At 52.6% G+C, this 9,883-nt stretch overlaps 2 protein-coding genes across 18 annotated transcripts in view; one reads left to right on the forward strand and one right to left on the reverse strand.

Moving 5' to 3' along the window:
- Positions 1-4,110, reverse strand: part of TMEM104 (transmembrane protein 104) — a 61,560-nt gene extending 57,450 nt beyond the window's left edge. The window contains exons 1-2 of one of the 3 annotated variants that reach the window (XM_032241776.1): positions 3,919-4,110; positions 3,148-3,259 (exon numbers count right to left, since the gene is read on the reverse strand). In XM_032241776.1, coding sequence (XP_032097667.1) covers positions 3,148-3,192 — 45 coding nt within the window. In that variant the 5' untranslated portion in view covers positions 3,193-3,259; positions 3,919-4,110. The remainder of the gene's footprint in view (positions 1-3,147; positions 3,260-3,918) is intronic. The other 2 variants (XM_032241773.1, XM_032241774.1) reach the window with 2 other exon arrangements.
- On the forward strand, positions 4,076-9,184 carry NAT9 (N-acetyltransferase 9 (putative)). Of its 15 annotated transcripts, none has more exons than XM_032241784.1 (8): positions 4,101-4,212; positions 4,504-4,570; positions 4,773-4,858; positions 6,015-6,124; positions 6,664-6,807; positions 7,427-7,486; positions 7,651-7,745; positions 7,868-8,060. In XM_032241784.1, the coding sequence occupies exons 3-8, from the start codon at positions 4,782-4,784 to the stop codon at positions 7,925-7,927; spliced, it is 546 nt and encodes a 181-aa protein (XP_032097675.1). In that variant the 5' UTR covers positions 4,101-4,212; positions 4,504-4,570; positions 4,773-4,781; the 3' UTR covers positions 7,928-8,060. The 15 variants fall into 15 exon arrangements, with proteins under 15 accessions (XP_032097674.1, XP_032097681.1, XP_032097675.1 ...); XM_032241782.1 differs by having other exon boundaries at positions 4,112-4,212; positions 7,928-9,184; XM_032241783.1 differs by lacking the exon at positions 4,504-4,570 and having other exon boundaries at positions 4,076-4,216; positions 7,928-9,184.
- Positions 9,185-9,883: the final 699 nt, after the last annotated feature.

A 9,883-nucleotide genomic window follows, 5' to 3' on the forward strand; every position in this document is an offset into this window, starting at 1 on the left:
AAAAAAAAAAAAAAAAAAAAAAAAAAAAACTTTACAAAGAAATGAATGAAGAGATGAAGAGAGAAACTACTGGCAGTTGGGAGCAGAAATGGGTAATCGCAGTTGGTTTGCTTTGTTGCAATTTTTTCAGTTTCAAAGCAAGCCCTGTGTGCTTACTGGGGGCTCAGGGAATCCTACAGGGTAACATAGGCCCTCTCTGTCTTCTGAGGACTTCAGCAGTCCTGGCGAGCATTCCATCCTCTTTACCTTCTGGTAATCAGTAAGGGCCAATCACAAGGAGGGGACATAGAGGCAGGAAGCAAATCTGGGCTGAGCCATAGGCTGGGTCAAGAGAGGTTGTGGGGAAGGAAGAGAAAGGAGACCTTCTCGTCTACTAGTCATGGGACAGTTCTGTGGGCAAGACTCATGGCAAGTAGGGGCAGAAAGCTGTCGAATAGTCTCTACTGCAGTCTCGATAATGAGGACCAGTGCATGCAGCCTAAACTGAGTTTCCTCCAATTCTCAGCTCTTCCTCTGTGGCTGCACTGGAGGAGGCACAGTCCCTGCTGGCCTGCTCCCCTATGCTCTAGAGAGCTCAGTGCAGCATCCCACCTGCCTCACCTCCGCCCAGCAGCCTCACCCGTAACCTTCATGGGGCAGACGTCACCAGTATCTTTTTTCAACAGCTTCCCCTGACAGTCGTCAAAGGAAACAGAAGGCAGCAAAGATGTGGAAGCAAGGACTAGGATTTCAGGGTGTGAAACGAGTGCTCTCTCCTTCGAAAGCAACCGCAATAATCTGCAGCAGGAACCAGCGGGCAGAGGCACCCTCGGCGCTAACCCTTCAGTCAGGCGCAACCTACAGCATCCTGTGTTTTGATCACACAACAACTACTTCAGTCCTGTGTCACTCCTGGTCCTCATAAACGGGCAAACAGGCATGCCTGTCCTGAGATCCCTTATGGGTACATGTACCTGTCTGAACCATGTTCCTATGTTCAGCACTATCCTTGAGAGGGTGTGACATCTGAGCCACCCAGGAGGCTCATCCGCTTGTTACAAATATTTTAGGTAGAATAATTCAAGCTAAAGCAAACATCCTTGGAATTCCCGGAAGGGAAAACAACGCATAATGAATGGGGCAATAAAGAGCTAAGGAGAGGCTTTGTCTTGTCAATGACCACGGGCTGAAGCACATGTATGAATTACGTCCTAGTGTCTTGGTTTCCCAAGGCAGCCAGAGCAGAGTTCTGCCCACATTGTCTTGAGCTGGGGCCTGCAGAGGAATTTGGAGCAGCATCAGCAGTGAGTTAGTTCCACAGCTTATCTGGGCTCAGTGACAACAAACTCTTCTGGTCTTACAGAGGACCAAGAATTGTTCCAGAATAGGGGAGTTAAGGAACGCTCAGGAAGAAGGTGTCTTCTCCCCTCAGAACCCTGACTACTGCCCCCTGGGTGACGCCACATCATCCCCACCACCCCCCATCTCCTCCCTACATCTCTCTTCACCAGTAGCATAAAAGAATACAAGCACTTGTTTATGGCCAATGCTCAGAGCTGGCCCTTTGGGCAACAAAGACCCTGAAAGAAATAAAACACAAGAAATGGAGAACAAAAAAGAGCAGAGCCCACTGAAGCTTGCAGGCATAACTGCCTGATTTCCTGTGGGCACATGCTGACATGTGAAAGGACCCCTTGAACAACTGTAGACACAAGAAATGGGGACATGTCAAAGTGTTTTTCTTACAAAACTTACAGAGATGACTCAATTCCTTATCTCTAAGTTTATAGATGTTGTAAGAAAAAGCAGGAACTGTGGTGACTTTTCTATTAACAGACAGTATGGACATTTCATTGCTGACAGCAAGAGGCTGGGAGCTGTTACATTAAATCCACAAATGGGAGGGACACCATTCATTCCATTCCAGGGTTCATGGAAGATTTCCCCTGAGAAATTGCAGAAGTGAAGGAGTCTCCTCTAATGCCACACATGAATGGCACAGGCCCAACAGGAAGACCCTGGAATCAGGAGGGCTTTCTTCCAGCTGTGAAGGAAGTGTCTTGACACTTCCTTGTCCATCATACCACAGTACTAGTCTGTGAAGCCAGCAGAAACAGCACAGGGATCCCCGGGAGAGGAAGTTATATACAAGGCAGGGCAAGTTCTAGAACGAAGATGCAGTGCTGCTTTTGCCTGGAATACTTGGTAGCAACCTGAGTCAACCATCTGATTATTCCAACCCTCCAGCTACTTATCCAGGAAGAGGGCCCTGTGATGTAATAACCATGGCCAAATCATGTGGCACATCGAGAAGATAAACTGAGTGTGTGTGAGAGGCAGTGAGAGGTAGCACAGACCTAACACAGTGAGAATCAATCATTCTAATTGTTCTAATTGCAGAGTCCACCAAACTGTAATTAGAAGTCTCTGCATGCCTTCGCTGCCTGTTACTCCATCCAAGACTATAAAAGTTGTGCAATTTAAAATTCCGTAAAGACCAAAGTGGTGTCAAACTGCTGAGATGAGCAAAACCCAGTCACCAGTTGTCCATCACTCTTCATCTGAAGGGAAGCACTCAAGGCAAGTGGTGGTAGCCTTGAGATTAACATTATTTATTTATTTATTTTTGAGACAGTCTCGCTCTTGTTGCCCAGGATGGTGTGCAATAGCTCGATCTCGGCTCACTGCAACCTCCGTCTCCCAGGTTCAAGTCCTTTTCCTGCTTCAGCCTCCGAGTGTCTGGGATCACAGGTGCATGCCACCACGCCTGGCTAATTTTGTATTTTTAGTAGAGACGGGGTTTTACCATGTTGGCCAGGCTGGTCTTGAACCCCTGACCTCAGGTGATCCCACCATGGCCTCCAACAGTGTTGGGATTACAGGTGTGAGCCACAGCGCACGGCCCGAGATTAACATTATAAACAGCACGGCGATTTTGTTTGGCTTGACCAACTCTGACAAACACCTTAAAAAGAAAATAAACCTGACTTGCATTCTAAGCCACCACAGCAGCAGTGTAGCTGCTGCCTCATGGAACTCCCCTATCCTGCTTCCTCCAGAGACCGCTCAAGCAGCAAGCACTCGCTAGTCCTATCCCCATGAAGCAGCGTGCTTCTCTAGAAGCCAGGAGTACTTGAGTGAGCAAAAGATTCTGTCAGTCACACTCACGTAGGAAGAGTAGAGTTCTCCGGTCTCTGTAATTTCACCCGCCATTTCCAAAAGTGAGGAAAGGCTGGCAGCAGAGGTTCCTTAGGTGCAGGGGCGGCGGCTGCAGCGGCTCCTTAAAACAAAAGAGCAGACTTCAGGTAACTGATGGACTGAGAAAGGGGTGGGAGGAGGCTTGCGGACTTTCCCCACCACCTCTTTTATCACAGGCACTTAGGGCCTCAGTATCTGTCACAAAACTCATCCCCAAGGGAGGGGTCACCCTGGATGACAGCAATCTGAACGACTTCTTCTAACTTTTTCCTTGCTGTACAGGGCACTACTCTGTGCCCAGCACAGATGTTTTCAAAGCTGCTCGGAGCGCAGGTGATTTAAGGCGCCTCTAAAGCCACGAAGTTTCACCCACCACAAGAGCCCCCTTTCCAGGCCTTGGGGTGGTTATACCCATTTAATTCCAGGAACCGGGAGCTCACTACCACAAAGGGGAGCCCAAGGAACTGTCTGCTACCTCTGCTTAGGGCAGGGAGCTGGAGGCTTTCCTACGCTGCCCTCCAACCCCACTCCTGGCCCTAAGGCCTCCTCTTTTTAGCGGGGCCTCCACTCCCTGCCTCCACCTGCTTTCTCAAGGGTCCCCACCCTCAAAGCTCCCTCTCTTCTCAAGAACCCCACTCCCAGTCTCTCCCTCTCTCTCTCTCCTGGAGGAGTCCCGAGTCTGGTACCGCCCCGCCCCAACCTATCCCGTTTCGTCCCCTCCCGCCCAGCCGGCACCGACACCTACAGCACAGCCAGCTCCCAAGCCGCCGCCTCCCGCTGGTCGGCTGCTGCCGGCGCCAGCTGTCCCGCACCAGCGCCCGCAGCGCGCATGCGTTGGCCCCGCAGCCCACCTCCTTCACGCGTGCTGATTGGGCGCCACGCGGGGGTGGGACCGGGATTGGGGCCTGGCGGCTGCCGTCACCAAAGCGGAAGTAGGCGGGGCGCGCTCCCACGCGCATGCGGGAGCCGGGCCTGGGAGCGTGGCTGGTTGGAGGAGGTGGATCACCTCTTCTGCAGTGGACGCTTTCGTCGGCGGTGGGTGGGTGTGAGCTTGGCAGTGCCAGGGTCCCCGTGGTTGGAGGGTCGAGGACAGTGGCCTAGAACGCCACTCCAAGAGGAGGGCCTGAGACTAAGCCCGCCTTGCCCTGAAGTGGTCGGGGGCGGGGAGGAGGGAGTGGCCAGAGCCCAGTCGAGGGGTCGCCTGGGTGAGAGGTCGGAAGCAGGTTTCAGACAGGGCTGAACGTTGATTCTCGGTTGGAATTCCTGGACGGGGCAAGTAATGCGAGCTCTGGGGATAAGTCTTGGTACTTGGTGCTTGGGTTTTAGGAATCGACATTCTGCGGAGTGGACGGAAGGAACCGGCAAAAACGGAGCCCAGGCTTGGTCCCTTGGGGTGAGAATTAAGAATTGTTTAATTATCCTTAACCAGCCCGGTTCTCTTTCTTGCAAGGATTTTACAGTCCGAGCTCTCTGATGTGTCTGAAAGGAAAGAAGGGCGGAAGTCAACTTAGCCCCAGCAGGAGGGCCGGAGCTCCCACCCAAAGTGGGAGGAAATTCAGAGTCCTGAAGTCATTGCTCTCCCTGTCTGCATGCAGGCTGCTAACATGAGGTTGAATCAGAACACCTTGCTGCTGGGGAAGAAGGTGGTCCTTGTACCATACACCTCAGAGCATGTACCCAGGTATTTCCCGCTTGACATGGGATGCGTACCAGCCCCAGAGCTGTGTAAGGCACAGCGAGGAGCCTTCTTTAGCCACAGTCTCAGGGCTATTTCCCCTAAGAAGTAACGTTCATTGTGAGAAGTAATTATATATGAGGGAAAAAAAAATTAGTGCGGTGGCTCACGCCTGTAATCCTAACACTTTGGGAGGCTTGAGGCAGGAGGATCGTTTGAGCGCCGGAGTTCGAGACCTAGTGAGACCTCATCTCTGCAAAAAATACAAAAATTAGCCAGGCGTGGTGGTGCACAGCTGTAGTCCCAGCCACTAGGGAGGCTGAGATGGGAAGATTGCTTGAGCCCAGGAGATAAAGACTGCAGTGAGCTCTGATTGCACCACTGTATTCCAACCTGGGTGACGGAACAAGAGCCAAAAAACAAAAAAAGCAGAAGCTGGGGACTCCGACTTCTCTGGAAGAAGCTGTTCATCCTCTTTTTCCCTTTCATTCTCTCAGCTTTCCTTTGGCCTTTCAGCAAGCATTTACTTTATGTAAACTAAATGTGTCAGAAAAAGAAATTATCTTCTCACCCAAGTGTAAATTAGTGATGTTTCCCTGGTGCCAGTGAATATGTTCAGTTCTTGGAGACTTAATGTTAGCTTGTCCTTAAACTCTGAGCTGATGAGTTGTGATATCTACCATTCGAAAGGCCAGGACTGAGTCATGATGGGATTCTTGTGGGGGGTGTTGGCACATGTCTGGCAGATTGGGATAGTGGTGCTGTAGATGGGTATTCTCTACTTGTAGTTTTCCTTTTGACGGTTCTTCGTGCCCTAACTTTGTGGGGATCTGTCCAGCTGCCTTCCTTGAAGTCAGCTTGCCATATACTTCCCCTTCTGGAATTTGAAGAATGTTTGGTTTCAGACTGCTCCTCCGCACTGACCCGAGACAGGATAGGAAGTTGGACAGATAGAACTGACTCCTACTGCTGTTCTTGTGTAAAACTAGCTTGCTTCTGGGTCTTGTGCCTGTGGCCCCCACCTCAGGAGCAATCATAACGCTTTGGGTCTTCTTTGAGCCCTATGTTAGCCCTGTGTGGTTCTGGACCCTCACATTATTACGTGTGAGACGTATGCCTTTGAATGAGTCCTGTATGTCTAAGGCCACCCCTGTCCCAGCAGGTACCATGAGTGGATGAAATCAGAGGAGCTGCAGCATTTGACAGCCTCAGAGCCGCTGAGCCTGGAGCAGGAGTATGCCATGCAGCGCAGCTGGCGGGAAGATGCAGATAGTAAGGAGTGCCTCCTGTTTCCCCCAGCCCTAGTTCTGGGAGGACGATTCCACAAGCAGTCTCCAGGTTCCCTTTCTTTCTCAGCCCCAGCCATAGAAGCTTTGTGAAAAGCCTAGAAGGTGCTGGAACTCTGGGATTCTTATGCCCCCTGAAGCGGTTCCCTGTGGCTGACCCTTCTGTCCTCTTCCCCACCTGTTGCACCAGGCTTGGAAGGATTTAGAGAAAGTAGAACATTTGGGGCTCTGCCTGTAAATTTAGGCCCTGTCCCTCACATCTCTCGCCACAGCTTAGTGTGGTGACTGTCCTCCTGTGTGTTCCCTGCTCTCTGAGAATTTGGTTGCTGGTTGGAGAGGCTGTCTTTTTCTGTATGAGGCAAATTTGGAGTTTTGTAATGAGCTGAAGCAAGCTCTGGGACCCCCTCTTCTCCTGGTAGACTTAGAGATGCTTGTGTTGTACACTGCTCTGGCTTGGATAGGAACCCTCTCCTCTCCTCTCTCCTCTGGAGTTTGTGTGCGGTAACCCTGTTGCCTGTTCCTCAGAGTGTACCTTCATTGTGCTGGATGCTGAGAAGTGGCAGGCCCAGCCAGGCGCCACCGAAGAGAGCTGCATGGTGGGAGATGTGAACCTCTTCCTCACAGATCTAGAAGACCCCACCTTGGGGGAGATCGAGGTCATGATTGCAGGTTTGTTTCACCTAGCCCTGCCTGGCTCTCAGATCTGCTGACCCCGAGCCTGCCGAGGCCACATAGGGTGGGCACTCATGGGGTTCACTGGGAGGCTCCATGTTGGTGAGCCCAGGGCCTGGCTGGGCAGCCTAGCCCCTAGCCCCGCGCAGCCTGGTGGTACACCCCTGGGCTCATCACTGTTCTCCTTATGCTTAGGTGTGAACTTAACCTTTGGTTTGGGGTAGGTTCAAGGATAGTGAGTGCCATACTTGGGGTGGGCTGGGCACCCTCTGAAAATAAATGGTCTTCTCTGGAGCATCCTGTTAAATTACAGGAGGAGTCCCTCCTGTTTCTGTTCCTTCTTAGTCCTCAGTTTCCCCCAAGTGGCTACTGACTATGCCCGTGAGCTGTCTCCATGAGGTGAAAGGGGTCAGCTTTGAGGTCAGGTTGCTGAGTTGCAAGCTGTGAGGCCTGGGCCAAGTTGCACTTCTCTGTGCCTGTTTCCTCATCTGCAGAATGGTGATGATAGTAGCAACTTCACAGTTGTTGAGAATTAAACGAGATGGTTGGTATCTGTCAAGCGCACACACTGGAGCCTGGCACAGGGCATCAGTGCTGTTCCTGTTGTTTCTCCTAGAGCCCAGCTGCAGGGGTAAGGGCCTTGGCACTGAGGCTGTTCTCATGATGCTGTCTTATGGTAAGAAAGTGTGGGCAGACAATGTGGGATGTGGCCAGGCCCCGGGTGAACCTTGTTCAGGTCTGAGGGTGGGGGCAGGTGACAGGTTCCTCCTCTGCAGCTTGGGACAGGGTGGGTGGGGGTAGGTACCTCCTTACTTGCCCCTCTCTCATCTCCTCTGTGAGGAGTGACCAGACTAGATCTGACCAAGTTTGAGGCTAAAATTGGGCAAGGAAATGAACCAAGCATCCGAATGTTCCAGAAACTTCACTTTGAGCAGGTAAGGATGTTGTTGGGCAGAGTGAGGCCTAGATTGGGTGGTGGGCCTGGAGGTGTTAGAACTGTAACTCATTTATTTATTTATTAACTTTTTTTCCCAATGTTTTTACCCTATTTCCTCAGTTTTCCCTAAAGAACAGAACTGTAACTCTTAGCAGGCTTGGTTCTCTCTGGCTTATGTAGGTGGCTGTGAGCAGCGTTTTCCAGGAGGTGACGCTCAGACTGACAATGAGTGAGTCCGAGCATCATTGGCTTCTGGAGCAGACCAGCCATGTGGAAGAGAAGCCCTACAGAGATGGGTCGGCAGAGCCCTGCTGATGGCTGGGCCCTGTGAGCAGCCAACCTTGTGAGCAGGGTGTTGAGGCCACACCCTCCAAAGACCAGAGCCCAGCACTGGGAGAGTGCTCCTGGTCCAGCCCCAGGCTGGGAATCATCCTTTGGAATCACCCTGTGGCCTCCCTCCAGCTGGTGGTGTGGCCAAGCAGAGCAGACACCAGGGCCAGTCCCCTTCTCCCCTCCTGGCCAAACCCAGACTCTGGGAGACTGGAATGGAGGGCAGGAATCCACGGGAGATGTCAGGATGAAGGTGGGAGCTGGAGGTGCAGGGGGCCTGGAGCATGGATGGGAGTGGACAGGCCTTTCCCCTTAGAGGCCAGAGGTACTGCCCTGACAGGGAGTAAAGCTCCAGGCACAGCCAACTTTCCTTGTTTTCCCATTTGGTTCGTGTGAAGAGCTACCAGGAGGCCCAGCCTCAGTGTCCGGTCAAGGGAGCTCGGTCCTCTTGTCCTGCAGAAGCAGGCTGGTGTGACCCACCTGGGAACAACAGGTGGTCCAGAGTGAGTGGCCTGGCCCCTCAACTTAGCATCCCTCCTCCTCCTCCTCCTGGAGCCAGTCTTAAGTTTAGAGGCATTAGTTTAGATACAGCTCCTTGTGGCTGGAGAACACTCCTCTGTTGAAGCTAAGGGTCGCTGAGGAAGCAGAGGCCCCTCTGGGGTGCCCTCCTGAAGAGGAGAGCGTCAGGCTGTCAGCTCTGTCCCTCCGGCATTCCCAGGTCTGCTCCTCACGCTCTGCCTCTGGGAGCAGCTGCACCTGATCAGGCCACGTGGGGGCAGCGGAGGCACAGGCTCAGGGTGGCCAGGCTACTTGGGACCGGTGGCTTACAAAGTAGAGCTGGGCCAGTCTCCCCACCCTGGGGGGCACTGTGACTCCTAACAGTCTTCCATGCCCTGCCATCATCTGGGGTGGCTGTAAAGGAAGGCTGAGAATGCTTTCAAAGCACAGCCAAAGGAGGAGGCTTGTAGGGCATTTCCGAGGCGGGGAAACAGTCTCAGATAAATAAGGTGACCTGCCCAAGGGCTCCCAACCCCCTTCATCCTGGAGTCTCACACCAGACTGCATGTGAAAAACTGAAGCTGAAAACATGCCTCCGTACAAAATGAACACGTTGCTTGCTGTGGCTCTGTTTGTAATGCTGGCACCTCAGCAATGGGAGTTCCCTCGGGGCCACCCAACCCTTCCACCAGTCTTCAGGTTCTTGAAGAGTCAAAGGTTCGCCAGGGGTCAAAGGGTAGAAACAAGGGTGGGGTAGGGTCAGGTCAGCTGAGCAGGGTGCTGCTGTGATAAAGGTTTTGTATGGTTCCTCTGACAAGGAGCAGGAGATGGCCAGATAGGGGGGATCTTCCTCCTCATTCCCCTCAGCTCAGGAGCCTGTTTTCTGAGAAGTGTCCCTGTGGGTTGGGTGGAGACTAGCCTGGGGCCACCTTCCTTCTGCATACCTGCCCAGAACCTCTGCCCTAGGAGGCCACTTTCCCAACCTCCAGATCTGGCTTCAGGTGCTAGAGGTATAAGGGACCTGGGTCTCTTGTTGAGGGCAGGGCATTTCGCCCTTGAAAAGTCCCTTCCATGCCACCTAGCCACACAGCATGTCCCGGGGCTCAGTGGACCGGTTTGTTTTCCCCTGGCACTGGACACTTGCCTTCCAATCAGTTCACGGTGGCCAGATAAGATAGAGCATCTGGTACCAGCCCAGCCTACCCCTGGGAATCCTCCACCCCACTCACTGGCTGTAAGCAGAGTAAAGCCACGTCCTCACATTCCAAGCCCAGATCCATTCTGGGACTCACTTTTCTCACTCCTACA

This window comes from Sapajus apella, unplaced genomic scaffold, assembly GCF_009761245.1.
Source record: "Sapajus apella isolate SASKATOON/1434 unplaced genomic scaffold, GSC_monkey_1.0 scaffold48, whole genome shotgun sequence".
Classification (NCBI taxonomy): domain Eukaryota; kingdom Metazoa; phylum Chordata; class Mammalia; order Primates; family Cebidae; genus Sapajus; species Sapajus apella.

Bases quoted from the DNA above. Each gene is read 5' to 3' on its own strand.
- NAT9 (XM_032241785.1), top strand. From the start codon at position 4,457: ATGCGAGCTCTGGGGATAAGTCTTGGTACTTGGTGCTTGGGTTTTAGG. The intron at 4,571-4,772 runs GTGAGAATTAAG...GTCTGCATGCAG, and splicing joins CCCAGGCTTGGTCCCTTGGG to GCTGCTAACATGAGGTTGAA. The intron at 6,808-7,426 runs GTTTGTTTCACC...TGTTTCTCCTAG, and splicing joins GATCGAGGTCATGATTGCAG to AGCCCAGCTGCAGGGGTAAG.